At 54.4% G+C, this 26,915-nt stretch overlaps 1 protein-coding gene across 1 annotated transcript in view; it reads left to right on the top strand.

Annotated features, from left to right (window-relative positions):
• Positions 1 to 26,915, top strand: part of NUP188 (nucleoporin 188) — a 52,910-nt gene that overhangs the window by 21,869 nt on the left and 4,126 nt on the right. Inside the window, exons 9-30 of the mRNA XM_055127295.1 lie at positions 1,909 to 2,120; positions 4,544 to 4,658; positions 5,922 to 6,122; positions 6,881 to 6,970; positions 8,029 to 8,094; positions 9,742 to 9,861; positions 10,890 to 11,016; positions 15,126 to 15,278; positions 15,397 to 15,523; positions 15,738 to 15,825; positions 16,065 to 16,141; positions 18,321 to 18,435; positions 19,409 to 19,529; positions 19,649 to 19,715; positions 20,364 to 20,492; positions 20,631 to 20,770; positions 22,350 to 22,456; positions 24,543 to 24,749; positions 24,839 to 25,008; positions 25,570 to 25,639; positions 25,734 to 25,801; positions 26,158 to 26,353. Of these exons, the coding sequence (XP_054983270.1) occupies positions 1,909 to 2,120; positions 4,544 to 4,658; positions 5,922 to 6,122; positions 6,881 to 6,970; positions 8,029 to 8,094; positions 9,742 to 9,861; positions 10,890 to 11,016; positions 15,126 to 15,278; positions 15,397 to 15,523; positions 15,738 to 15,825; positions 16,065 to 16,141; positions 18,321 to 18,435; positions 19,409 to 19,529; positions 19,649 to 19,715; positions 20,364 to 20,492; positions 20,631 to 20,770; positions 22,350 to 22,456; positions 24,543 to 24,749; positions 24,839 to 25,008; positions 25,570 to 25,639; positions 25,734 to 25,801; positions 26,158 to 26,353 (2,766 nt within the window). The remainder of the gene's footprint in view (positions 1 to 1,908; positions 2,121 to 4,543; positions 4,659 to 5,921; positions 6,123 to 6,880; positions 6,971 to 8,028; positions 8,095 to 9,741; positions 9,862 to 10,889; positions 11,017 to 15,125; positions 15,279 to 15,396; positions 15,524 to 15,737; positions 15,826 to 16,064; positions 16,142 to 18,320; positions 18,436 to 19,408; positions 19,530 to 19,648; positions 19,716 to 20,363; positions 20,493 to 20,630; positions 20,771 to 22,349; positions 22,457 to 24,542; positions 24,750 to 24,838; positions 25,009 to 25,569; positions 25,640 to 25,733; positions 25,802 to 26,157; positions 26,354 to 26,915) is intronic.

Genomic DNA, 26,915 nt, shown 5'->3' with positions numbered 1-26,915 from the left:
AAGCACTTGTGTTGTCCGTGCTCAACCCAGGATTGACCCCTGGCATTACGCATGTTAGGACTCTGGGGCTTGAGTCATTGCTCAATGCACCGAGTGCTTGCTGTGATCCCAACCCCAGGGGCTCTGAGCCCCAGGAGGAGTCTCTGAGCACTGGTCACTGAGCACTGCTAAGTATGGCCCCCAAACAAAGTTTGCCCGCCCATTTTTTTGTTTGGTTTGTTTTTAGGCCACATCTAACAGTTCTGGTGCGGTGCTTTAGGAGTAGGATTTGGAGGGGTTTTTTGTTTGTTTTTTTTTTAATCCCCTTAGAATTTGGGCCACTCATGGCAGTGCTCAGGACTTACTTGTGGCTCTGTGCTCAGGAATCACTCCTGGTGAGTTTCACGGGACCGTATGTTGTACCGGGGATCAAACCTGGGTTTACCAACTGCAAAGCAAGTACCCTAGCCACTGTACTCTCTCTCCATCCCCGGGAGTAATTCTTGGTAATGCCTGTGGTAGCCAAGCAGTGCCAGGGGTCAGGGCCAGACGTGGGCTCCCTTGGAGTCTCTCCCTGGCTCCTCTTGCACTCTGGAAAATTTCTGTCCATTTGTGCATTACTTGAAAATTGGTTCAGCACCTCTGTTAGGAAATTCGTCTACATCTCAACCTGAGATGTGAATTCAGCTCAGTCCTCTCCCCTCTGGAGATTTTTTTAATTTTCATTTTTTGGTCATACCAAGCAGAGCTTGGGCTGGGGACTTTTTTTTTTTTTTTTTGGTTTTTTGGGTCACACCTAACGATGCACAGGAGTTACTCCTGGCCCACTCCTGGTGGTGCTGGGGGACTATCTGGGATGCTGGGAATTGAACACGGGTTGGCCGCGTGCAAGGCAAATGCCCTCCCCGCTATGCTATCACTCCAGCCCCCGGGCCGGGGACTTGATGGGCTGGCAGGGATTGAACCTGGGTCAGCGCTTGCAGACTGAGCGCCCTCCCTGCTGTACTCTCTCCCCTCCAGGGAAGCTTGTGGTTTTTTTCTTTTTAAATTTTTTAAATTTATGTATTTAGTTTTTTATTGAATCACCATGTGGAAAATTACAATGCTTTCAGGCTTAAGTCTCAGTTATACAATGCTGAAACAACCATTATACCTCCCATCCCTCCCCCACCCCAACTGATAAGTTTCACTTTACTTTCTTTTTACTTTGGTTACATTCAACATTTCAACAAAAAACTCACTATTATTGTTAGGCGTTCCCCATCAGAGTCAGGCCTGCGGTGAAGAGATATGAAGTTGCGCGGCCGCTATTGGTTTTGGATTTCTGTATTTTAGCAACTAAGTCCAGGGAAATTTCTTCCAGAAATTGGATCATTGCAAGATTGTATCTCTCATTAGTGGTCTTCATAACATGGCGGTTGCCTCGCTCTCCCCTCCCCCTCACCCGCCGGCAAGGAAAAGGCGAGAGAGAGAGAGAGAGAGAGAGAGAGAGAGAGAGAGAGAGAGAGAGAGAGAGAGAGAGAGAGAGAGAGAGAGAGAGGAGCGAGAGAGAGAGAGAGGGAGAGAGAGAGAGAGAGAGAGAGAGAGAGGGAGAGAGAGAGGGGGAGAGAGAGAGAGAGAGAGAGAGAGAGAGAGAGAGAGAGAGAGAGAGAGAAACTGTTCCCTTCCTGGGCAGGCATGGGACCACGGCTTAGTTCTCAGTGTGGAGACATTCTGCAAGGAGCTGCCGTGCCGGTATCAAAAGTAGTTTAACTGGCCTCTGGAATCATCTCGTGCAGCTGCGGTGGGGCCGCACACGTGTGGCCCCCGGGATCACATCTCGGCGGCGAGCGGGGCCTGAAATTTGTGTTTTTTAAATTACTTTATTTCAGCTGCAGAAAGTTGCTTAAACATTTTCTCTGACTCCCATTTTTTTCACCGGTTCCGCAGACTGAACGCCAGGTGTCTCGCTGGTTTGTCCAGTGCCTTCGTGAACAGTCGATGCTGCTAGAAATCATTTTCCTTTACTACGCGTACTTTGAGATGGCGCCCAGCGACCTCCTGGTCCTGACCAAGCTGTTTAAGGAGCGAGGGTTTGGCAGCCGGCAGACCAACAGGCACCTGGTGGATGAGTCCATGGACCCTTTCGTGGATAGAATCGGGTAAGTCTTCGTGAGCCGGAGTCCTGGGATTTCCACCGAGTCTACAGTTTTCCAAAGTAGGCCTCTGGGTGGGGGTCGCTGGGATGGGGCGGAGGGAAGGCAAGGAGCCTCAGGTGCAGCAGGGTGGGGGGTTCCTTTTGTTTGCTAATAGACGGAGATACCCAGTGGGTTGTGAATGACTTTCTTTCTTTCTTTCTTTCTTTCTTTCTTTCTTTCTTTCTTTCTTTCTTTCTTTCTTTCTTTCTTTCTTTCTTTCTTTCTTTCTTTCTTTCTTTCTTTCTTTCTTTTTTTGCTTTTTGGGTCACACCCAGCGATGCTCAGGGGTTACTCCTGGCTTTGCACTCAGGAATTACTCCTGGCAGTGCTCGGGGGACCATATGGGATGCTGGGAATTGAACCCGGTCGGCCACGTGCAAGGCAAACGCCCTTTCCGCTCTGCTATCGCTCTAGCCCCGATTTTATTTCTTAAAAGGGGGCTGTAGGCTAACAAAGTCTGCGAACCTCTGGAGAGGGTTGATAATTGTCCTAGTCCAGTGAGGGGAGCGCGCACTTTTGACACGGAGAGGCTGAGGGAGACTGGCGATCCTGCCGTGTTCAAGGGCGCACAGCTATAGACTGCCGGCAGGAAGGACCGGGCTCCAAGGATCATGTCGGTTCCGGCTTCTGTCGTGTAAAGCGTTTATACGCTGGCCAAAAACCTTGTTGCGCAGCTGTCATGTGCAGGCGCTGAGCAGTTGTGAGGTCAGGGGTCTGCCGGGAGCTGTGTGCCCTGGCCTGCTCGGAGCCCGAGAGGCTGCTGGTGGGTCTGCTCCCGCACAGCCACGGCTTCTTCCAGCCTCAGATCCGAACCCCAGACAGCACGTGCACAGCAGCGTGATGGCGCCCCCCTGTATAGTCGCTGCGTGTTAGCGTGTGTGTGTGTTGGGTGGACTCCTGCCTCACTGTGCAGGAGGACAGTCCAGTAGCTTGGGACCCTCGGCTGGAGCAAGCTCCCTGAAAGCTGGGGATAGCAGTTAGCTTAATATTGCTTTAAGTGTTTTGGATCTCAAATTAGGAGTTCGATGATACGGTAAAATTGGTTTCATTTGTATTTCCTTTTGCTTAAAGGCGAAATTTCCAAGAATCTACTGATGGCATCAGATAAGCAGTTACTCTAGTGTGTAGTCAGGCCTATGATGGCCATGTGCACGGACAGACTTTCTATGTTTTTTGGTACTTTTCCTTTTATTTCTTTAATTTTTGGACCACACCTGGCAGTGCTCAGGAATCACCCGCGCTCAGAGGACCATATAGGGTGCTGGGCATTGAACCTGGGTTGGCTACATGTAAGGCCAGTGCACTCCCACCCTATAATGCTCTCTCCAATCTCTCCAGCTGCTGGACAGACTCCCTTGACATTTTACCCTATATGACACAGTTTGGCTGTTTACACAGTATTTTTATTGCTCTTAGATTTTTGTTGTTGTTTTTGGGCCACATCTGGTGGTACTAAGGGCAGACTCCTGGCTCTGTATTCAGGATCACTCCTGGAGGCCTTGGCGATCATATGGGACGCCAGGCAAATGCTTTCCCTGTTGTACTATCACTCGGGCCCACTTTGGATATCTTAACTAATCTAGAGGTTAAGTGCCAAAAGTGCCAGGAAGAAGTACATGGGTTCATCTATTTGCTTGAGCGGGCACCAGTAACGTCTCCATTGTGAGACTTGTTGTTACTGTTTTTGGCATATTGAATACGCCACGGGGAGCTTGCCAGGCTCTGCCATGCAGGCGGGATACTCTCAGTAGGGAAGGAGGATTCGAACCCGGGTCTGCCACATGCAAAGCAAACGCCCTACCCGCTGTGCTATCGTGCCAGTCCTAGGTTAGGTGCAGATATTTGCCATTTGCTCTTGATATCTGAAGGGGTTTCCAGAACCAGTCTCCCAAGGCCACCAAAGAACTTTGTCTGTGTTCTGAGGTCGAGCCCATCTGTGAACAGCCGAGCACCAGAGCAGATAAACCTTTATACGGTTCTGTCTTGTCCTGGGCAGGAACCAGCCATGTGACTGCTGAGCACTAAGAAAGCCCCTCGGCAGGTTGGATGTGCTCTGAGTATAAAGTGCATCCTGCACTTCCGAGTCGTCATGCGAAAAAGATTGGGAAATTGTTTGTAACTGTTTTTTTATATTGAAATAGCTTATGTTTGATTTTCTTTTTCTTTTTGTTTTTTGGGCTATATCCTGCGGTACTTGGGTTACTCCCAATTCTCTCTGGAATTACTCCCTATGGGGGTCAGGGGACCATGTGGGATGGGATGCTGGGTGTTGACCTGGGTCAGCCATGTGCAGGGCAGGCTCCTTACCTGCTGTGCTGTCTCTCCGGCCTTTGCCTTCCTAATGGAGTTCAGCTGGCTTTACCCATGAGACCGTTCTTGCTTTCCAGCTACTTCAGTGCCCTCATCCTGGTGGAAGGCATGGATATCGAGTCCCTGCATAAGTGTGCTTTGGATGACAGACGAGAGCTTCACCAGTTCGCCCAGGACGGGCTTATCTGTCAGGTGATTGGGGAACAAATGCTTTTCTGCAGAGGGTTTGCCGTCAGGAGTATGGTTTGCCAAACTGCCATCAAGACGTGTAGTCTGTCCTGTAGGGTAGCTTTGGTGGGATTGGGAGTGGGGAGAAGGTTCAGTCAGTGGTCTCCACAGAGGTGGTCATGGAGGGTCTGCACTGTGAGAATGAACAGAGCTGGAGCAGATGTTGGACAGTGGTAGAGCATCGTAGGCCCTTTGGTGCTGGTGGTGGGGACGCTGCAGTAACTGTATATCAAAGCCTCGAAAGTTTCAGGGCGGAGCTCTAGCACAGTGGGGTGAGTATTTACCTTGCTCATGCCTGACCTGGATTTATTCCTGACACCTCACATGGCCACCCGAGCCCCACCAGGAATGACCCCTGAGTGCAGAACCAGGACTAAACCCTGAGCACTGCTGGGTGTGATCCCACTGGGAAAAAAGAGAGAAGCAGCATCAAAGTTAGTGCCGCTGTAACCAGTAAGTAGAGACAAGATCAGAGAAAGTTTGCATTTGAAAATCTGTAGGGAGCCAGAGTATAGTGAGTTGGGCATTTGCCTTGCACGTGGCTGTCCCAGGTTCGATCCCTGGCATCCCATCCGGTGTTCCCTTAGTACTTCAAGGAGTAATTCCTGAGTGCAGAGCCAGGAGCCCTGAGCATCACTGGGTGTGACCAAAAAATATATATATATCTATATCTATGGGCTGGAGCAATAGCACAGCGGGTAGGGCATTTGCCTTGCACACAGCCGACCAGGTTCAATTCCTCCATCCCTCTCAAAGAGCCCGGCAAGCTACCGAGAGTATGCCACCCTCATGGCAGAGCCTGGCAAGCTACCCGTGGCGTATTCGATATGCCAGAAACAGTAACAGCAAGTCTCACCATGGAGACGTGACTGGTGCCTGCTGCACAAATGGATGAACAATGGGACGACAGTGCTACATCTGTAGACTTAGAAGCCCGTGTAAAGTCAGGAAAAGAGCATTGTGGGCCCCGGAGGGAGTTACTGGAGGGACATAATACAGGGCCGGGGCTCAGTGTTGGGTTTGGGCCCCGCAGCACCAAGGGTTTGAGGGAGATCAGCTCAGGGCGGGCGAGAGAGGCTGCTCTCGTGGATAAAGACTCCGTGTGGGCGAGAGGCAGCTCCGGGGCTGGGCGTGTGCCGTGCGTGCCATGTGTGTGGTGAGCAGGTGACACCCTGCAGGACCCTCGCTCCTGTCTGTATTGACGCAGACGTGCTGTTCTCCTCATAGGATATGGACTCGTTGATGTTGACCTTTGGGGACATCTCCCATCATGCGCCGGTGCTCCTGGCCTGGGCGCTCCTCCGACACACCCTGAATCCCGATGAGACCAGCAGCGTTGTCCGGAAGATGGGGGGCACGGCCATCCAGCTGAACGCCTTTCAGTACCTGACCCGTCTGCTCCGCTCGCTGGCCAGCGGGGGAAATGATGTGAGGCTCGGGCCTGTGGTGGAGAGCTGCCGAGCGGGCAGAGGGCGGGCCCGGGCCTGGGGGCAGTCACACTGAGGCCCAGATGCTGCCGGCCGTTCAGAGAGCTCCGTGTGAGGCGTTTCTCTTCAGCCCCCGGCACCTTTTTGCAGTAGGGACCCTAGTCCTGTTTCACACACCAGGGAACTGGAGCGCAGGGCCTTGGAAGTGGCCACGGACACAGTGATCCAGTTAGTTGTGAGTGCGGTCTGAGGCGGCTGTCGGCGTCTTCGCCATCCACAGTGCTGTGCCGTTGGTGTGCCCCGGCCCTGTGGGCTGGAGCATTCTTCCCGTCGGCTTACCCGGCAGGCAGAAGGCGGCTCGGAAACCCTCAGTGTGTTTTTCGGCCCTGGTTTGGGTGGCGCCTAATTGGACCTGCCGAGGGAAGTCTTAGCCAGCAGCCCCAGGGGTAGCGTCGGGGCTTCTCAGACAGTGCAGAGCTGCACAGGCCGCTCTCTCCTTCCGGCCGGTGCAGTTGGCTGACTCCCTTTCGATTTCATTCTTGACTTTTGTGCTCTTTGTAGGGGTTTTTGGTTGGTTGTTCTTGCTTTGTCTTTCCTCCCTTTGTCTTCCTGATCTTGGGTCTGAATTCGGGAAAGAGGAGGCTCTGGGTTCCCCGTGGGGTCCGTGGAGATGGTATCAATAGGGCGTTGGTGTGGTGGGCGGGGCCGGGCCGGGCCAAGTCGCATGCAGAGTGCTCACTGCCCCCTTTGCCGTTCCAGTGCACCACCAGCACGGCCTGCATGTGTGTCTATGGGCTCCTGTCTTTCGTCCTCACCTCCCTGGAGCTGCACACGCTGGGCAATCAGCAGGTCAGTGCCCGGCCTCCCTCAGCGCTCCCGCAATCAGCTGCCCCTGTGGAATGCTGGAACACACCGGTGGTGGCGTTTAGTCTTATCTCTGCTACGGTAGATGTGATGTGTCGTACTGACGGGATGTCAGAGCTGCTGCTGGCCTGCGGCAGGGTGGCCCAGCCTCCAAGGGACGGACTCATTCTTTAGATGGGAATTACAGTGTATATGTTGTTTCCTAATGGAGTTTAGTTTTTGCCTGTATGCATATGTTATGAGCAGGTTTTGGGTCTTTGTTTTTTTTTTTTTTTTTTGGCTTTTTGGCTTTTTGGGTCACAGCCAGCAATGGTCAGGGGTTACTCCTGGCTCTGTGCCCAGGAATGACTCCTGGCGGTGCTGCTCAGGGATCAAACCCAGGTTGGCTACATGCAAGGCAAACGCCCTCCCTCCTGTACTGTCACTCCAGCCCACAAGCACTTTTTAAGTGAGGTACTTTTAATTAAAAGTTGGAGTGGAGTGGGCCAGAGTGTGGTACAACGGGTAGGCACTTACTTTGCACATGACCAACCCGGGTTCAACCCCTCCCATCCCATGGGGTCTTCCGAGCACCACCAGGAGTGATTCCTGAGTGCAGAGCCAGGAGTGGTCCAAATTGCACACATCGCTGGGTGTGGCCCAAAAACCAAAAGCAAATTATTTTAATTTTATAAAACATCATGGTTTAGGGGGCTGGAGCAATAGCACAGCGGGGAGGGCGTTTGCCTTGCACGCAGGCCAACCCGGGTTTGATTCCCAGCATCCCGTATGTATGGTCCCCTGAGCACTTCCAGGAGTAATTCCTGAGTGCAGAGCCAGGAGTAACCCCTGAGCATCGCCCGGTGTGACCCAAAAAGCAAAAAAAAAAAAAAAAAAAAAAAAACCACAAACCATCATGGTTTAGAAAATTATTCCTAGGTGAGTTTTAGGCATACACAGCCATCAATCCCACAACCTGTGTAGGATAAAAAAAAAAACCTTTTTTCTTTCTATTTTTTTACCACTGCAAAAATTAAGCCGTTTTCCTGCCCCTCTCCTGCCAGGATGTGATTGACACTGCATGCGAGGTCCTGACAGATCCTTCTCTCCCGGAGCTGTTCTGGGGAACGGTGAGTCGGTCGGAGGCAGCCCTGCTCTGAGGTGCCCTGCAGCAGGTCCTGTTCTGAGCGTTATCGTGCATTTTCTCACCTAGTCTTCGTGTGCATTTACCAAGCACATGCTTTCATGCCTGCCCTCGCGTCTGTGAGGAGAGGTCGTGCTCGAGAGGGAAGTGACTTGCTGGTCAAGGTTGGCTGCCCTTCCTCCACGCCGAGTGTCGAGTGTCACTCTGGCTCCAGGCCTCTTCAGCCAGCTGTACCCTAGGGACCACGAGTGTCGTGCCTTTGCTGTTCGGGGTTCCTCACAGTCTTCACACCGACAGCAGCTCCCCATCTGGGCAGCTCACGAGCACAGTTGTTTTCCCTTACAGTGTCGCCTGTCCAACCGTCCCGCAGCCCCACTTCCCTTTGTTTTGCAGATATCTGTGGTTTGTTGTGCTTGCGCACATGGCTGTCGTGTTTCCAGGGGGGCGGGGGGATGTCCATACACTATTGGGATGCTCAGGCCTAGACAGTAGAGAGTGCTCTGGACAGTCTCGGTCTCGTGCTGCAAGGCGGAACCTCAGGCCTCCTAGCCATCCCGGCCTCCTCTGTAGGCGGGGTTTGCTCATTGGAACACAGGATTCCTGGGGAGTCCTGGGAAACAGTGTAAGATGAGGGATCTGTGGCTTATGGGTAGTAGCAAGTGCTGACAGCTTGCTGAGAGGTTTGCGTATCCCAGAAGGGCACCAAGTGAAGAGAAGAGGGAGAGGTGACCTGTAGGTGGATGGGTGGATAGTTGGGAAGATGGATGGGTGGGAAGATGGATGGATGGATGGATGGATGGATGGATGGATGGATGGATGGATGGGAAGATGGATAGTTGGGAAGATGGATGGGTGAATGGGTAGATGGATAGTTGGGAAGATGGATGGGTGGATGGGTAGATGGATAGTTGGGAAGAGGGATGGATGGATGGATGGATGGATGGATGGATGGATGGAAGGGTGGGTGGGTGGACGGATAGATGGCTGGGTGGATGGTTGGATGGATGGATGGATGGATGGATGGATGGATGGATAGTTAGGAGGATGGATAGATACCTGTTTGGATGGATGGATAGATGGGTGAGGGAGAATGTATAGATGAGAAAATGGATAAATAAAAGGAAGGATGAATGGGAGGATAGATGGGTGGATGGGAGGCTAGGTGGATGGTTGGTTGGGGTTGGGAGGATGGTGGGAGGGTGGATGATGGATGGTAGGATGGTGAGAGGATGGGAGGATGAATGGATGGATGGGAGAATAGATGGATGAATGAGTGGATCGATGAATGGGTAGATGGAAGGATGGAGGAAGGATGGTTGGGGGATAGAAGGATGGATGGATGGGAACATGGATAGATGGGAGGATGGATGAATGGACGGATGGCAGGATGGTGGGATGAAGGATGGAGGATGGATCAGTGCAGTCAGGCGCAGTAAGAGCCACTTCACGTCCCAGTGAAGCAGGTGTTGAGTCCTTCTCAGTGGGAATATTAAAGTCTGGAATTCCTAGAGAGCAATACTATCAGTGGAAAGGATTCATTTTAGATTTCCTAATGATCTCTGGATAATTTGAAGAAGTGTTACTTGTGAATAATATGAAGGAGGATTAATTATTTTTCCCTTTCTACTACTAGGAGCCAACCTCTGGCCTTGGAATCATTCTGGACAGTGTATGCGGGATGTTTCCCCATCTTCTCTCACCACTTCTGCAGTTGTTACGAGCCCTTGTGTCAGGGAAATCTACTGCCAAAAAGGTAGGTTGCTCATTTGGTTGCTTAAAGAGGGCGGGGCATTGTTTTAAAAATCTCTTTTGCGAGGCCTGAGTGATAGTCCAGCAGGGAGGGCATTTGCCTTGCACGCGGCCAACCCAGGTTCTATCCCTGATATCCCATAGGGTCCCCCAAGCACTGCCAGGAGTAATTCCTGAGTGCAGAGTCAGGAGTAAACTCCTGAGTATCGTCAGGTGTGACCCAAAAAGCCAAAAAAAAAAAAGAAGAAGAAGAAGAAGAACCTTGCTTGCTACAGTTGAAATTTCACTACCATAACAAGAATTAGTTTGTAGTTACATAGCGTCTCGGTTCTGTAAAATTAAAATCCTATTCTTTTCAGACATGTTTTGCAGGCCAGTCCCTCCTTGGTGTAGGGGAGTTGCTTCCAGTGGTGAGACCAGGCCTCCTGTGTGCAATGCCACCACTCTCGCCCTTTGAGCCACCTTTGAACCATCCCCTTGGCCTCCAAATTTAAATATTTTTGTCAAGGTATTTTTTGTTAGGGCTGGGTATTTGCCTTCAGAATTGGTAGAGCACATCTTGAATGTCCGAGACGCTAAATTTGTAGCCCCCGTACTGCCTGGCCCCTGGACACTGCCAGGTGTGACCTCCACAAAGAAAGTTTTTTTTAAATCATGGATTGGCAGTCTAGAGAGATAGTCCAGTAGTCCAGTGGCGAGGGCCTTGCCCTGCATGTGACCAACCTGGGTTCTGTCCCTGGCTCCTCTTATGGTCCCCAAGCCCCTCTAGGAGTGATTTCTGAGTGCAGAGGCAGGAGTAGGTCCTGAGCAGAGTGGGTGTGGTCCAACAACCAGGAATAAAAAGACAGGAAACCTCTGCTGAGGAGGAGAGGCAGCCCGCGCCTGGGGACTGAGTTCCTTACTCACGAGTGGTCGAGACTTGGCGAGAACAGAGTCACTTTCAGGCGAAGTCACAGTGGGGCTGTAAGCAGCCTGCATCCACCCGGGTAGTCTGGCGCAGCCCCCAGTGAGTGTGTGTCCTGTGTCGTGCAGGTGTACAGTTTCTTGGACAAGATGTCTTTCTACAACGAGCTGTACAAGCACAAGCCTCACGACGTGATCTCTCACGAAGACGGAACTCTGTGGCGGAGGCAGACATCCAAACTCCTCTACCCGCTCGGTGAGAGCCCGGCTCTGTGTCCCTACTGTTCTTAAGACAGGATGCGTAGCTCCTTCTGTCCTTGCTGAGTGCTAATTGTCCTTTCTCTCTTTATGCATCAATAGATTGCTTAAGAAAATAACTCATGTTAAAGTAATTGCTATTAAATGTGTGGGCTGTTTGTAGGATTTTAATTTTATTCTACCTGTTTGTGTATTTTAAATCTGATACTGCACAATTTTTATTACTCTTATTTATTAGTACGATTTTTAGTCAGGTAACATGCTTTAATTTTGCTTTCTTTTTTTAGAATTGCTCTAGCTGTTCAAAGTTTGTTTGTGGTTTTTTTTATTTATTTTTTTTTTTTTTTTTGCTTTTTGGGTCACACCCAGCGATGCACAGGGGTCACTCCTGGCTTTGCACTCAGGAATTACCCCTGGCCGTGCTCAGGGGACCATATGGGATGCTGGGATTTGAACCCGGGTCGGCCGCGTGCAAGACAAACGCCCTACCCGCTGTGCTATCTCTCCAGCCCCTGTTCAAAGTTTTATGATTCCACATAAACATTATTATTTTTGTTTTGTTTGCTTTAAAATATCAGTGGAATTTTGATTTAGATTGCATAAAATCTGCATATTCTTTGGGCAGAATGGACATTTTTACTTTAGATCTTCATTAGATCTTTCATCAACATACATGGAATAACTTTATGTATCTTGTTCCTTGTCTTCTATTTTTGTAGTATTTGTGATATTAGTCTTTCATCTCCTTTATTAAGTTTACTTTTAGGAATTCTTTTAAATTCAGTTTTAAATGTTGGTTTATTAATTTCTTGTTCTTATTTGCATATAGGAATGCCGCATGTTTTATATATTTTGTAACAGCCACTTTGCTAATAATTATCTTCAATATTCAATAGTCTTCTAATTGACTATTTAAGGTTTTATATATATCAATGCATTTTCAAATAATCATAGTTTCATTTTCAACTTGGATTCCTTTTTTTTTTTTTCCCTCCGCTTCTTGGGTCACATAATGCTCAGGGGTTACTCCTGGCTCTGCACTCAGGAATTACTCCCGGCGGTGCTTGGGGGATCACATGGGATGCCAGGGATCGAACCCAGTTGACTGCATGCAAGGCAAATGCCCTACCTACTGTACTATTACTCCAGCCCCCTTCTTTATTTTTTATTGTATACTGTCTTTGATATTAATTAAATAGAATTAATATTTCTGGGGAAAAAATAACACATGATGGGGCGGAGCAGTAAGACAGCCTGTAGGGTGTTTGCCTTGCACGTGCCCTTCCGTGTTTGTTCCATGGCTCCGTCAGGAGTGATTCCTGAGTGCAGAGCCAGGAGTAACCCCTGAGCATCGCCCAGTGTGGCCCCCAGATAAAACATGTTCATTGTAAGAAGGGAATGCTGACAGAGCTATATTTTAAGTAGTTCATCTATGCCATCTGTCTTTTGGGGGTGAGGTAGCGGTGGGTTACATACAGGTGCTTCATTCCTGTTTCAGCCTTCACCACCCGGTGGTGGTTGGGCTATGAGTCCTGGCTCTGTGCTCAGGGACCGCTCCTGGAAGGGTCTGGGCTGTCCCGATCAAGTAATGTTATGGTTCCGGTGTGCATCCTCTTAGACCTTGTGCTCTCACAAAGTCTCTCTGCAAGGATATTTTTGTGGCGGCTGGCCGAACACGACAGTGCTCCGGGATCACTCCTGGCGATGCTTGCGAGGATCAGGGTGGTACCGAAGGGAGCCCGGGTCAGCTGCATTGAAGGCTTCGGCTTGGCCCCTGTGCTGTCTCTCCAGGCTGATGATCATTCTTGGTGGTTCATCACGTTTGGAGTTTTAAGGGGGAGGGGAAACTTGGACCGCACCCGCTGCTGCTCCGGGGCTGCTCCTGGCTCTGGGTGGAGCTGTTTCCGGCAGTGCTGGGCACCTTGTGGTGTTGGAGAGAGCCGCAGTTGGCACATGCAGGGCACGAGGCAGAGTCCCCCTGTTGTCTCTCTGGCCCTTGATATTTTCTCTCTCCCTTTCATTATTATTTTTGGGCCCTACCTGGCAGTGCTCAGGGCTTACTCCTGGCTCTGTACACAGAGATCACTTTTGGAAGTGCTCAGGGGACCACATACGATTCCAGTGATGGATCCTGAGTCATCGTATGCAAGGCAAGTGCCCTCGCTCTTGGCCTCTCTGAGGACATTGAGGTTATGTAAGGGTCTCGGGAGTACAGACGGCAGGGGCTGGAGCGATGGTGCTTGCCTTGGACGCGGCTCTCCCAGGCTTGATGCCTGACATCCTCTATGGTCTTCCGAGCTCCCCTGATCCCTGAGCACAGCTGGAATTGGCCCAGAGACCAAAAATAAAATCTTTGCTGGGGATCATTATATCACTGTGTGCAGTTGATCCATTCCTGCTTCAGCCTTCACCATGGGACTGTTGGGGTAAAGGATTAACACAATAAAAATCTGAACTGGGGCAGAGATCTGCGGGCTGGTGTGCGTGCCTGTCATGCGCAGGTGCGGGGTGGATATCGGTACCAGATAATCGTGATGGTCCCCCGCACGACAGGGAGGCCCCCTCAAAAAATAAAAAGCCAACCAGAATGTAGGTCAGTATGAGAGCACTTGTCTCACATACATGAAGCCCTGGGTTCAGTCTCTGACACTAGAAAAAAACCCATGAAAGTAAAAGCACAAAATTTGAAATAGGGGGTCAGAGAGTACGGTGGGTAAAGGCACTTGCCTTGCACGTGGCTAAGTTGGGTTCTATCCCCTGTTAGATCCTGGCATCCCATACGGTCCCAAACCCTGCCAGGAGTGGTCCCTGAGCACAGCCAGGAGTAAGCCCTGAGCACCAGAAAATACAACCCCCCCCTCCAAATTGTAATTATAATAGTTTTTCACTGCCAGATGACATGGGTAAGTAAATCTGAGGGGTGTGTGTGTGTGTGTGTGTGTGTGTGTGTGTGTGTGTGTGTGTGTGTGCGTGCGTGTGCATGTGTATAAGTACGCTGTAGCGTATTATCTCAGTCTTAGAAAGTGAATTCGGACACGTGGATGAAATTTACGTTTAAGTTACACTAAGTGGAATAAGACATTTGTGGAAGGACAAATACTGTGATCCGAGCAGTCAGGAGCCCTTGTGATGGAAAGTGGGAGCAGCTGATGGTCGGTGGCACCTAGGGGTGGCAGAAGGGGAAGTGCTGGGAGAATGGGCCCAGAGTTCCAGTTTTGCCCATTGAGAAGGTCGTGGGGCGGATGGTTGCTAATGACTGCATAATGTGCACCCAGCGGGCCCAGGACTGTGTACTTAAATGGTAGATTTTTGTGGGAATAAGACATTTACCATGGATAAGGTGGCAGACTTTATGTTGTGTATATTTTAATGTGATTTAGAAAAACCAGTGATTAAAGAACTTGGATGGTGCCGTATTAAGTTGTGGAGAAAAGTTGTAGCAATTTGGTCCAGAACAAACGCCGGGAGGGCATTTGCCGTGCACGTGGCCGACCTGGGTTCGATTCCCAGCATCCCATATGGTCCCCTGAGCACTGCCAGGAGTAATTCCTGAGTGCAGAGCCAGGAGCAACCCCTGTGCATCGCCGGTGTGACCCAAAAAAGATGACAGCAACGAAGTTGTAGCAATTGATTTTCCTACCGCCAGGGTTAAGAGTGGCTGGTTCTGAGTTCTCGTCCCATGTGGTCTGGGTGTGCGAGCTGCAGGGGGAGCAGGTGTTCCTGTCCAGGGTCAGCGTCCCCGGCACCTCCCGTCCTGTGGATGGTCTTCACGGAGCTGTTGGCGGGGCGGGAGGGGGCCGCTCTGTGTGCAGCTGTCTTCACACACACACTCCCTTCCCCAGATGACCAGAAGGGTGTTTTGTTTTGCTTTTGATGGAAAAATCTGGAGCAGTTGAAGTAACCAGAAAGACAAACTGTATCTCCGCATGATGATTGTCACCCTGGGCTGGAGACAGCGACACAATTGCCTCAGCACAGCGCCGGGGTCAGCTCCTGTGCACCTCAGGGGGAGCCCACAGCCCCCCAGATAACTGCTCCGATACCAGAGTTGCCTTTTCCTTTTTCGTTCCCAGCGACTGAAGTCCTTTCTGTGCCCCTCGCGTTTAGGGAGTCAGACCAACCTTCGGATACCTCAGGGCACCGTGGGCCAAGTCATGCTGGACGACCGCGCGTACCTGGTGCGCTGGGAGTACTCCTACAGCAGCTGGGCCCTGTTCACCTGCGAGATCGAGATGCTGCTGCACGTGGTCTCCACTGCCGGTGAGCAGCGGGCTCCGGGATGCCCGTGTCTCGGGCCCAACCAGCCGGACGCGCCTGCTAGGCTGCGGGGCTCAGGGTCTCTGAGGGACGGTTTGCCATCGGCATTTTATCCCCCCAGACGTGATCCAGCACTGCCAGCGGGTCAAGCCCATCATCGATCTGGTCCATAAGGTCATCAGTATAGATTTGTCCATAGCAGACGGTCTCTTGCCCATCACATCCCGCATCTACATGCTTCTGCAGCGGTGAGTGGCCAGGTTCAAGGTCACTCCTGGTCCTCTGGGAGTTCCTTGTGTGACATCTGTCCCCTTGGGCCGGCGTGGGGGGTGGGGGGAGGAGGACATCTGTTTCGGTACCTCCTGAGGGGAGGGCCTTGGGAGAGCGAGCTGGAGAGGCTGTTACGGGAACAGTCGTACTTCCGTCTGGCTGAGCCCGGTGCCCCCACCCCCACCTCCCCAGGCTGACGACCGTCATCTCGCCGCCCGTGGATGTCATTGCGTCTTGTGTCAGCTGCCTGACCGTCCTGGCTGCCCGAAACCCAGCGAAGGTGAGAGAGACCTCAGGTCCTCCTAACAAATAAGACGTGTTCTGGGGTTCTTGTTTGTTTCGGCTTGGGGGCCACACCTGGCAGTGCTCAGGGCTTACTCCTGAATGTGCTCAGGGATCGCTCCTGGCGGGACTTGGAGGACCCCGAGCGCTGCTGGGGACTGGACCCGGGCTGGTCACCTGAAGGCTGTGCTCTCTCCAGCCGCAAGCCAGACCCTGACTCGCGCTTTCCCTCCCCAGGTCTGGACTGATCTTCGTCACACGGGCTTTTTACCGTTCGTGGCCCACCAGGTCTCCAGCCTGAGCCAGATGCTGAGGTGAGGCTGTGCTTTCCGGGGTCCCACGCAGGTTTCAGGCTCGGGCTGACTTTGGGCTTTGGGGTTTTTATTATTATTTTTGTTCTGATTTTGGGTCGTGCTTGGTTGTGTTTGGGCCTCACTCCTGGCTCTGCGTTTGTGTCCCTCCTGGTGGGGCTCCGGGAACCATGTGGGGTGCTGGGGATTGAACCCAGGTTGGCTGCGTGCAAGGCAGCATCCTCCCTGCTGTACTCGCTCCCTGCTCCTGGGCTGCTCTTCTTCCGTGCCGCCCCCTCCTCTCTGCTTTCCCTCGCCCTCCTGCTCTCCTCCCCTCCTCCCCTCCCCTTTACTTTGGCTTGGGCTCCGTATCCAGAGTGTTCAGAAACTACTCCCAGCTCTGTGCTCAGGGCTCACTCCTGGTGCTCTCGGGAGACCAGGTGTTCTAGAGATTGAACTGAGGATTCTGGGGATCAAAGCCTGTGCTCAGGGATCTAAAGAAATTTTCCTGCTATTCTTTCTGCTCCCGCGTGTTCAGCCGTGTGGCTGAGGTGGAGGACAGCAGGGAGTAGGACTCGCACACGCAGACAGCTGTCCTCCCTGGGGAAGGGCCGGTCAGGCCACGCCGGGCGCCTTGTATGTTCTCAGCAGCTTAGATGAGGGGACTCCAGTTTCTGCCCTAGAGAATCCAGAGTGTCTGGGTCTCGAGCTTTGCAACGGGCCATGCCAGCAGTGCGTGTGCACCTGCTGTGGTCAGGGGCCGTGCAGTGCCAGGGTGGAGCCAGGGCCTCCGACACGCCAGGCATGTGCTCTGCCCCTCAGTCACAGTTACCTGGCAGTGCAACTCGGCTCAGAGGAAGCCTGCAGGGTCTCTGCTCTCAGCCTCGGCCCCTTAACCCCACACATGCGTACTCGGCTCTGCTTAGGGCTGACTTCTGGTTTTGTGCTCGGGCTCATTCCTGGCCCTGGGTCAGCTGCACACATGGCTGGGTGCTGCCCACTGTCCTCCGGCCTCACCCGCCCTTTCCTCAGGCGTCGTCGTCCTGTATTGCTTCCTGCTGCCTGCTTGTCCTGACCCAGTTGGCACGTCCTGCGCGCAGGCTCTGGGCTCCTGCCTCAGTGTCCCTCTTGCTTTCTGTTGCTCGTGCAGCAAAATAGTTTTCCTGCTATCTATTAAGCCTCTTGGGCGATCAGAAATGTTCTTTTTTTTTTTTTTAATTTATTTTATTGAATCACCAAGTGGAAAGTTACAAAGTTCTCAGGCTTATATCTCAGTTACACAATGATCAAACACCCATCCCTTCACCAGTGCCCCTATTCCACCACCAATGAAAACAAAAACAAAACAGAAACAAAAGCAAAAACAAAGAAAAAAAACAGTATACATCCCAGCCCTCACCCCCAACCGCCCCCCCCGTGCGTGAGTGATAATTTCACTTCCTTTTCTCTTTACCTTGATTACATTCCAGATTTCAACACACAACTCACTATTGTTAGAGTTTCAAAACAGACTCACTATTTTTGTTGGAATTTATCCCCCAAGAATACAGCTCTATTAACAAGGAAATATTTGATAATAAGTTTTCCACTGATGAGAATGAAGTGATAACATGTCGCGCGGCCGCATTCTGTATTATAGTAATTAAGTCCGAGAAGATTTAAGTTGGAAAATGAATCATTTCCCTTCCTGGAACAGCATGTAGCCAAAGTTAGTTCACAGTCTCCATACATGGGTGCAAGCACTTGCTGGAACCCCAAATCCTAAAGCTGTCTCTGGTTCCCGCTCGTTCCACATCCACCGGCTGTGCAGAGGCACGGGCACCCGGCCGGAGCCGAGCACCGGCCCCGGTTGGGACTGCCCAGAAATGTTCTTAATATTTATTTTTATTTATTTTTTCTTTTGCTTTTTGGGTCACATCCAGTGATGCTCAGGGGTTATTCTTGGCTCTGTACTCGGGAATTATTCCCGGCGGTGCTTAGGGGACCATATGGAATTCCGGGGATGAACTCAGGTCAGCGGTATGCACGGCAGACGCCTTACCCGCTGTGCTATCACTCCGGCCCTGTTCTTAAATGTTTCTTGGTTATGGAGGCAGCTGGTTTTGCAAAGTTCCTTGGCGGAAGCCAGGCCATTCGGATGGCGTTTGTGGTTAGTGTGCTGGGCCTTGGCGTGGCCCTCATGTCCCACATTCTCTCTCCCCAGCGCGGAGGGCATGAATGCCGGCGGCTACGGGAACCTCCTGATGAACAGTGAGCAGCCGCAGGGCGAGTACGCCGTCACGGTTGCCTTTCTGCGGCTGGTCACCACTCTGGTCAAGGTAAGACTCGTCTGCAGGCCCCGGCGGCCCGACTCAGAGCAGCCGCCCGCCTGCGGGGCAGGGAGTAGAGGGCTGGCCAGGTCAATTTTGGTGTGGAGAGTCCAGCTGTTTGAGATCCCTTCCCAGAGTCCTCGAGGGGAGTGCTCCAAGACGAGACGGCACCGTATTTGGGATGTCCCTTTCCCAAAGCACAACCGAAATAATATGTTTTGTGTTGTTTGTTATGAAAAACTGCTGAAAATGCTACAAAAAAGTATCCATAGAGGAAACAGTGTGAAGATCGTTTTATTTTGGCAGGGGCCGTTAAGACCTTCTTTAGGATATCACTAACATTAGTGATATTAGTGTTAAACATTAGTGTTAAAGGTTGAGTGATGTAAACTTTCATATATATATATCTGAAAAATATATATATATCTGAAAATATATATATATATACATGTATATATATTTCCCTCTTATGATTGGTTGCCTACTATTGGAACCCCATCACATGTGGAGTGGTACTCTTGGAAATGGGTTGGGAGTATCTTATGATGTGTCACAGGGCAAATGCGGCCGTGTAGTCCAGGAGAGGGTCACTCATGCGTGAGGCCCAGCTCGAGCGCTTGGGGAGCGGCCTCGAGCAGGGCGTTGGTTGGGTTGTGGAGGTTTTCGGCTGCTGGGCTGGGTCCCTTGGGGAGGGGAGGGCTCGCACCGTCCCCCTCTGGGGCGCCCCAAGTGAAACAGCCTGGCGGGGGTCCATTGCATGGCTGTGGCGGGCGTCGTGTTGTTCCCTTCCAGGAGAGAAATTGGCCTTCCTCCTGACTCTTGTGGCGTCACAGTGCCTTTCTCGTCCTGCTGTCTCTTCTGGGAGAGCCACAACGTGGCCCTGTTGAGTCAGACTGTTCCGGTGCTTTTTCCCCGGTGCCGGCTGGGGTTTGCAGCCTCATCCCTGGGCTTGGGGATGAGCTCTCGGCCTGGTTCCTCGCAGGGGCAGCTGGGCAGCACGCAGAGCCAAGGGCTGGTGCCTTGCGTCATGTTCGTGCTGAAGGAGATGCTCCCCAGCTACCACAAGTGGCGCTACAACTCACATGGCGTGCGCGAGCAGATCGGTAAGGGGCTTGGGTGGGGGCTCCCAGGGCTCCCGGGGTGCCCAGCTGCCCCGCACGGCTCCTCCTCTCCTGGACCCGGAGCCGTGCCCAGCCCTGTGCCCCCTGTCCCCCGCCTCCAGGCTGCCTGATCCTGGAGCTGATTCATGCCATCCTCAACCTGTGCCACGAGACGGACTTGCACAGCAGGTAGGGAGACCGGCCGTCCCCGCCCCCCGCGCGCCTGCTCGGTCACCCCGGGTGCAAGGTTTCGGCTGATGCTTTCTCCCTCCCCCTTTGGGGGAGAGCAGCCACTGCAGGGGGCCAGGTTGTCCCCCATGGGCTCACTCGCACGCGTGCAGCACACTCCCCACGGCTGTCCTAAACGTCGGCCTGTCCTGAAATTCCATGCAGAGGCCCCGGAGCACGTCCCAGCGGGGACTCGCGGGTGTCACTGCGCTGTTGGGCTTGGCTCTTTCTCATCGCTCTGGCGCTTTCTTCCCAAACCAGGATGTAGAGATGTGTTTCTGCTTCCGGTGTGGGGGCCACACCCAGCAGTGCTCAGGGCTCACTCCTGGCCCTGCACGCAGGGATCGTTTCCTTTGGGGTTCACAGGATCGTACGGGGTACCGAGGATGGCCCCTGGGTCAGCTGCGTGCGAGGCGAGCGCCCTGCCCCGTGCAGTGGCTCTCCAGAGTGTGGGTCCATCGTCATTTCAGTCAGGATCCCTGCTCGTTGCTGGTCATTTAGAATTGACGGTCTCGTCATTACGTGGTGTCTCCGAGGGGAGGGAAGCCACCGAGGGCTTTACCTGTCAGGTGGCCGAGCTGGGCCCCTAACTCGGGGCGTCTCTCCTAGTCACACCCCGAGCCTGCAGCTGCTGTGCATCTGCAGCCTGGCCTACACGGAAGCGGGCCAGACCGTCGTCAACATCATGGGCATCGGCGTGGACACCATCGACATGGTGATGGCTGCACAGCCCCGCAGGTAGGACTCTGGGCCTGGAGAGCCTGGGGACGCTCCCCATGTCCTGGCGCCTGACGATCTGGGCGCTAACTTGGGGGAACAGGTTGTTGTGAATGCCAGCATGTGGCCGTCATCTCTGGTTTCCGCTTGGCTCCCTAGCGACGGGGCAGATGGCCACGGGCAGGGCCAGCTGCTGATCAAGACTGTGAAGCTGGCGTTCTCCGTCACCAACAACGTGATCCGACTGAAACCCCCGTCCAACGTGGTGTCCCCCCTGGAGCAGGCCCTCACACAGCATGGTATGTGGCCCGTCCCCAGTGCATGGCCGTGTGGCCGCCCACAGTCATGCTCCGGCCTGACACAGGAGCCAGTGGTGACTTTTCTGATCGGGTCCTTGAGGAAATTTGGGGATTGTCGCCAGCTGGGGTCAGAGATAAGCGGCCTGGCTTGTCCCTCGCTTCCGCCTCCTGTCAGTGACAGCACAGCGGCTAGGACACTCTCCTGGCACGTGGGCAGCCTGGGCTCCATCCCCAGCTCTGCCTGCCACCACTCAGAGTGACCCCTGAGCAGAGTGCTGGGTGTCAGCCCTGAGCACAGCTGGGTGTGAACCCGAAACAGACCTACCACAGAAACAGACCAAGAGATGCGTGTCGAGGGCCCAGAGATAGTTCAGGGGGCGGAAATGCTGTTTGCATGCAGGAGACCCCAGGTTTAATCCTGGGCACTGCAGGGTATGACCAAGAAAGACGGATGTTAAAGACAGCTCGCCTTGGTTCCAGTTTTGCCTCCAGCCCTCTGTGTGACCGGGGACCCGCTGCTAAGCCTGGTGACCTGCCCGCTTCTGATGGCGGGCTCTGGGCAGTCCCCTCAGCACCTGGGCAGCTTCCCGGTGCTGCATAAGTACTGACCACTGCTATTCTCTGGCCTTAGCCACTCATTTAATCTCTTCGGGACCATTTTTCTCACCTGGAGGTAGCTGGTGGGGAGGGGTTATGTTTTCTTCCACCCCCCCCCTTTTTTTTTCTTTTTGGGTCACACCCGGTGATGCACAAGGGTTACTCCTGGCTCTGCACTCAAGAATCACCCCTGGCAGTGCTCAGGGGACCATATGGGATGCTGGGAATCGAACCCAGGTCAGCCGTGTGCAAGGCAAATGCCCTACCCGCTGTGCTATTGCTCTAGCCCCAGGGAGGGGTTATGTTTTTGGGTCACCCACTCAGTGATGCTCAGGGATTACTCCTGGCTCAGCACTCAGGAGTACTGCTGGTGGGCTTGGGGACATTGAACGCGGGTCAGCTGTGTGCCAGCAAATGCCCTTAGAATGTTTATTCCCAAGTTCTCCCTCTTCCTGGCTCCCGGGGTCACTGCTTCACTCTGGCCTTCTTTGCACGTGAAAGTTTTCTCACATAGATCTGCTCCTTTGAGCAGCCCTCCCCCCACCACTTTTAAACCACAGTCAGTTATTTGGGGGCTCTCGTACTGGGGAGCAGGCTCAGGCGCCTGCATCGAAGCCGGCGTTTCCGTCTTGGAGCGTCTCCTCTCCCCACAGCAGCCTGTTAGGAGCTGTGTCCCGGCTAGGACGTGGCTGCCGTGGCTCATGGTGGTGAAGCTCTGGGCCTGATTCCTGGCATAGGAAAGAGGAGGAGGAGGAGGAGGGAGAAGGAGAGGGATCATCTTTGGGGCTGGGAGGTGGCTCAGAGAACTAGAACAAATGTTCTGTGTGCAGGAAACAGGCTCATTCCTGGCAGCATGAGCACCAGTGAGAGGGGACCCCCGATGCCTTTCAGTTTGACCCCAAAAACAAAGACATAGATTAGAAGAGAGGGGAGAGCTTGAGTCGGGCCTGCCGGGATCAAAGCTGTTTCCTTGCCTCCTCAGGTGCTCACGGGAACAATCTCATTGCTGTCCTTGCCAAGTATATCTACCACAAACATGACCCTGCCTTGCCACGGCTCGCTATCCAGCTGCTGAAGCGTCTGGCCACGGTAGGACCCGGCGTGACCACTGGTCACCGGGAGGCTGACTGCCTTCAGTCACTCGCTTCTCCCAGAGGAAGCAGCCACCTTGCATGTTTCTTGTTTTGCTTCATTGGGGGCAGTGCGGGTGCCACTCCTGGTGGTACTTGGGGGCTGCAGGGCTGCTTTGAGCTCAGTGCTTGGGGTTTGCTTCTCGTGGTACCCAGGAACCAGACAGAACTGGGATTGAATCCGGGGCTGTGTGAAGCAGAGCTCTTTTTTTGTTTGCCTCAGTGGGCCCCATCTGACTGCTCGTGGCTCTGCACTCGGTCATTCCTGAGCTTGGGTGCTCGGGGGATTATATGTGGTCCCCGGGGACTGAACCAGTATCAGCCGATACAGGACAGGCAGCTTAGCTGGCCTCCAGCACCTTTGCATCATCTGCCTGAACCTGTCTGACACTTTCTGTGGGAGGGAGGTTGGGGGAACACTTGGTGACGCTCAGGGCTTACTCCTGGCTCTGCACTAAGGGATCACTCCTGGTGGGGCTTGGGGAACCGTATGGGATGCCAGGGGTCGAACCTGGGTGGGCTGCACACAAGGCAAACCTCCCTCCCGCTTCCTGTTGCTCCAGCCCATCCCGGCTGACTCTTGCACACACCTGCGCTCATATATCCGTGCACAAATTGTGTTTGTGAAAGTTTCTTTTTCCTGATTACAGAATACATTTCATACTCATTTTAAAGCAATTAAATACTTTACAGATAATTGTAACTTAGAAACAATCCTATCCCCTGCGATTGCTTCACTCCAAGAGTTGCTGTGCACAGGCTGGTGCTGGCTGCCCAGGTTCCTTGTCACCTGTGTCCGTGTAGTAGAGGGTGTGTGGGGCTCTTCGCACTGCGGTGGCCTACTGTGCATTGTCTGGAGGCCCTGGGCAGTGATGGCGGCTGTGCCAGTGCAGAACAGGGACTGCTAGATACAGTAGTACAGTCAACCTTTGTTTGTTTTTGGCCACACCCAGAGGTGCTCCTGGCTCATTCCTGGCTCTGTGCTCAGGGATCACTCCTGGTGGTCCTTGGGGCCATGTGCAATGCTGGGTATCAAGGCGAGCACCCTCCCCGCTATACTGTCTCCCTGGTTTCGTTAGCATTATTTTTTATTTTTTTTGCTTTTTGGGTCACACCCAGCAATGCTCAGGGGTTACTCCTGGCTTTGCACTCAGGAATTACTCCTGGCAGTGCTTGGGGGACCATATGGGATGCCGGGGATTGAACCCAGGTTGGCCGTGTGCAAAGCAAATGCCCTACCCGCTGTGCTATTGTTCCGGCCCCTCATTAGCATTATTTTATGCATTGTTTTCTAGAAACTTATTTATGTCCTGAGAATTAGATTAACTACTGACAAAAATGATAAATTTTTTTTTTGGCAAAGAGCCATACCTGGCTGTGCCCAGAGCTTGCTTCGGCTCTGCTCAGGGACTTCTGGCGGGGCTGAGGGGACCGTGGAGGGTGCCTGGGACTCATGCGGGTCGGCTGGGTGCAAGGCAAGCACCCCCCGCTGTACTGTCACCCAGACCCTGAAATTACAATCTGTAGTAGTCTCTCCAAATTATCTCCCAGAAAAGATGAGCAGTTCATACTCCTGTGATCAGATTTTCGGTGTTATTTTGTTTGTGTGGGGCCGCACTGGCTCTGCACTCAGGAATCACTCCTGGAGGGGCTCAGGGGACCGCATGGGGTGCCGGGGTGGAACCTGGTTGGCCATGAGCAAGGCAGGCGCCCTCCCTGCTGGACTGTTGCTCCAGCGTCCCTCCTCGGATCAGAAGTTGTCTTTACCACAACTTTATCATTATTTAATTTTGGGGGGGCAGGGGCTGCTCTGTTGGTGTTGCTGGGGAGCCACACGGTGCCGGGGACGAGCCCTGGCCCCCCGCAGCAGACCCTGCTTCTCTGAGAGCGCGTCTCCTTCCCACCCTTCCTTCGATGTCGAGTTTCATCCTCTGCCTGGCGGGGCAGCCGGAGCTCTGCGGGCCCTGCCCTTGCTCCTTCCCCGGAGGTTTCTCGGGCTCCTCCCGCGGGGCGGGGGCAGAGCTCAGCCTGTGTGCCCGTCCCAGGTGGCCCCCATGTCGGTGTACGCCTGCCTGGGCAGCGACGCTGCTGCCATCCGGGATGCGTTCCTGACGCGGCTGCAGAGCAAGATCGAGGACATGCGCATCAAAGTCATGATTCTGGAGTTCCTCACGGTCGCCGTGGAGACGCAGCCCGGCCTCATCGAGCTCTTCCTGAACCTGGAGGTGAAGGACGGCGCCGACGGCTCCAAGGTAGCCGTGCTCCTGGGCGGGCGGGGGGGGTGTGCTGCGCTGGGCCGCCACCGGGGGCCACGGGGTCACGGCGCTGCCGCCGCCCGCAGGAGTTCAGCCTGGGGGCCTGGAGCTGCCTGCACGTGGTGCTGGAGCTGATGGACTGCCAGCAGCAGGACCGCTACTGGTGCCCGCCGCTGCTGCACCGCGCCGCCATCGCCTTCCTGCACGCGCTGTGGCAGGACCGGCGCGACAGCGCCATGCTGGTGCTCAGAACCAAGTAGGTGCCCGGCCCGGGACCTGGCCTGTCCTTCCTGGGGCTGTGCCGGCCCTTGTGGGGGACCTGCGCGCGGGGGCATGGTGCCTGGTACACTCGGGCGCCCGCGGTGTTCCTCTCCCTCTCTCCTGTGGACTGTCCCTGGGGCCACAGCGCTAGCCTGGGTGGGTGGGTGGGTGGGACCTGTGTACAGTGGCCGCCAGCAGGGGGCGTCTGCCCTGAAAGGTGCTGATGCCTTTTCCATGGGTGCCTGGGCGCCTTCCCTCCAGCGAGCCCCTTCCGCCCGCTGTGGCTGAGGAACAGGACACCCCCCTGAGAGTGCCTTGGTCCATGCGTGACCGGGTAGTCCCCGGCTCTCTGGGGCCCCCGCACGGAGGGAGGAGTTAGAGGCGCCTGCCTCTGCGAGCTGACTGCTCGCGCTGGGGGAGTCTCCTAGTCAGAAGCTGCGTTTCTCTCGTCCCGGCGGGGCTGCTCCTGTGCTAGTGTGAGGCCGGCGCCTGCTGAGGGGTGGGCAGGGGAGGGGAGGGAGGGGATGCGGGACTCCAACGGGAGTTTTCCTTCCAGACCCAAGTTTTGGGAGAATCTCACCAGCCCCTTGTTTGGATCCCTGTCTCCCCCCTCGGAGACATCCGAGGTAGGTCGTGGTGGGTGTGGCTGTTCCCTGCGCCCTGCTCTCGGGGGTGGGGCCCCTGCCCGTCCCGGTGACCCGTCCACCTCGCTCCCCGCAGCCCAGCGTCCTGGAGACCTGCGCCCTGATCATGAAGATCATCTGCCTGGAGCTTTACTACGTAGTTCAGTGAGTCCTTTCCCTTCTGGGGGTTTGCACTCGCACTCGGAGGCGGGCGGGACTCCGCGGCGGCCCAAGGCAGAGGTGACGGCTGGTCTGGGGCCATTTGCGGGGGGCACTGAGCTTGTTCCTGGCCAGTCCGTTGATGGCGTTTATGATTGTCAGAGCGTCATTGTGTCGCAAGCCCCGTGCGTGCGGGATTTATGGAGGAGCCTGGGGAAGTAGGAGCCTCACGCTGGAGCGAGCCTGGAGCCGCCGGCCTTTAGCCCATGTGAGGTCGCCTTCTCTGCCTCAGCCAGGGTCCGCGCCCGTCACGGCCCGGCGCCTGCCTGGCCTGACCGGGCTCTGTCCCTCTGACCCCCTAGGGGCTCCCTCGACCAGTCGCTGAAGGACACGCTCAGGAAGTTCTCCAGCGAGAAGCGCTTCACCTACTGGTCGGGCTACGTGGGGTCCCTGGCGGCGCACACGGCGCGCGCGGAGGACAGCGGCTGCGCCTTCTCGGTGGAGTCGCAGATGCTCGTCTCCGCCTGGCGGGTGCTGCTCATCGTCGCCTCCAGCCACGTAAGGCCCTTGGGGAGGCCGGCGGGACCCTCACCCGCCCGTGGTGTCCTCCTGGCCCCGGCCCCAGCGGCTCAGTATTTGCCGATTACAGCGTGGGGGGGGCACCACAGTGGTAGTGGGTGGTGAAGTGGGCAGGTGTGTGGTCTGGGGCCCCCTCGTGGAGCCGGGCACAGTGACCCTGGCTGCGGCCGGCAGGTGTGGGAGAAGGCCATCTGGGCAGGGCACACAGAAGGAGGCCTCTGGGCTGCGAGGGGGGTTTGTCTCCCCGGGAAGGGCCCCTGGGACGTGGTTGGGAGGGGCAAGTGCACCGGGCTCAAGGTGGGAACTCGGAACTGGAAGTGACTGGACCCTCGGTGTCCCCGGCCAGAGAGCTCAGCAGCCAGCCTGGGACCGACTGGGTGGTGCCACCGTACCTCGGAGAGAGCCTGCTCGCCTGACCGGGCCGCTGCGTTTCCTGCGTGCTGGCATGTGGGCGGGTTAGAGGGTAGAGCAGCGAGTGGCTGGGGCTTACTCAGGGCTGAGCCGCGTCGGTCTCCCCAGCACAGAGCCGGGAGTAAGCACC

The sequence above is a fragment of the Sorex araneus genome, chromosome 1, assembly GCF_027595985.1.
Source record: "Sorex araneus isolate mSorAra2 chromosome 1, mSorAra2.pri, whole genome shotgun sequence".
Taxonomy (NCBI): Eukaryota; Metazoa; Chordata; class Mammalia; order Eulipotyphla; family Soricidae; genus Sorex; species Sorex araneus.
The sequence above is the reverse complement of the archived record's forward strand: the minus strand, read 5'-3'. Positions and strand labels throughout refer to the sequence as shown.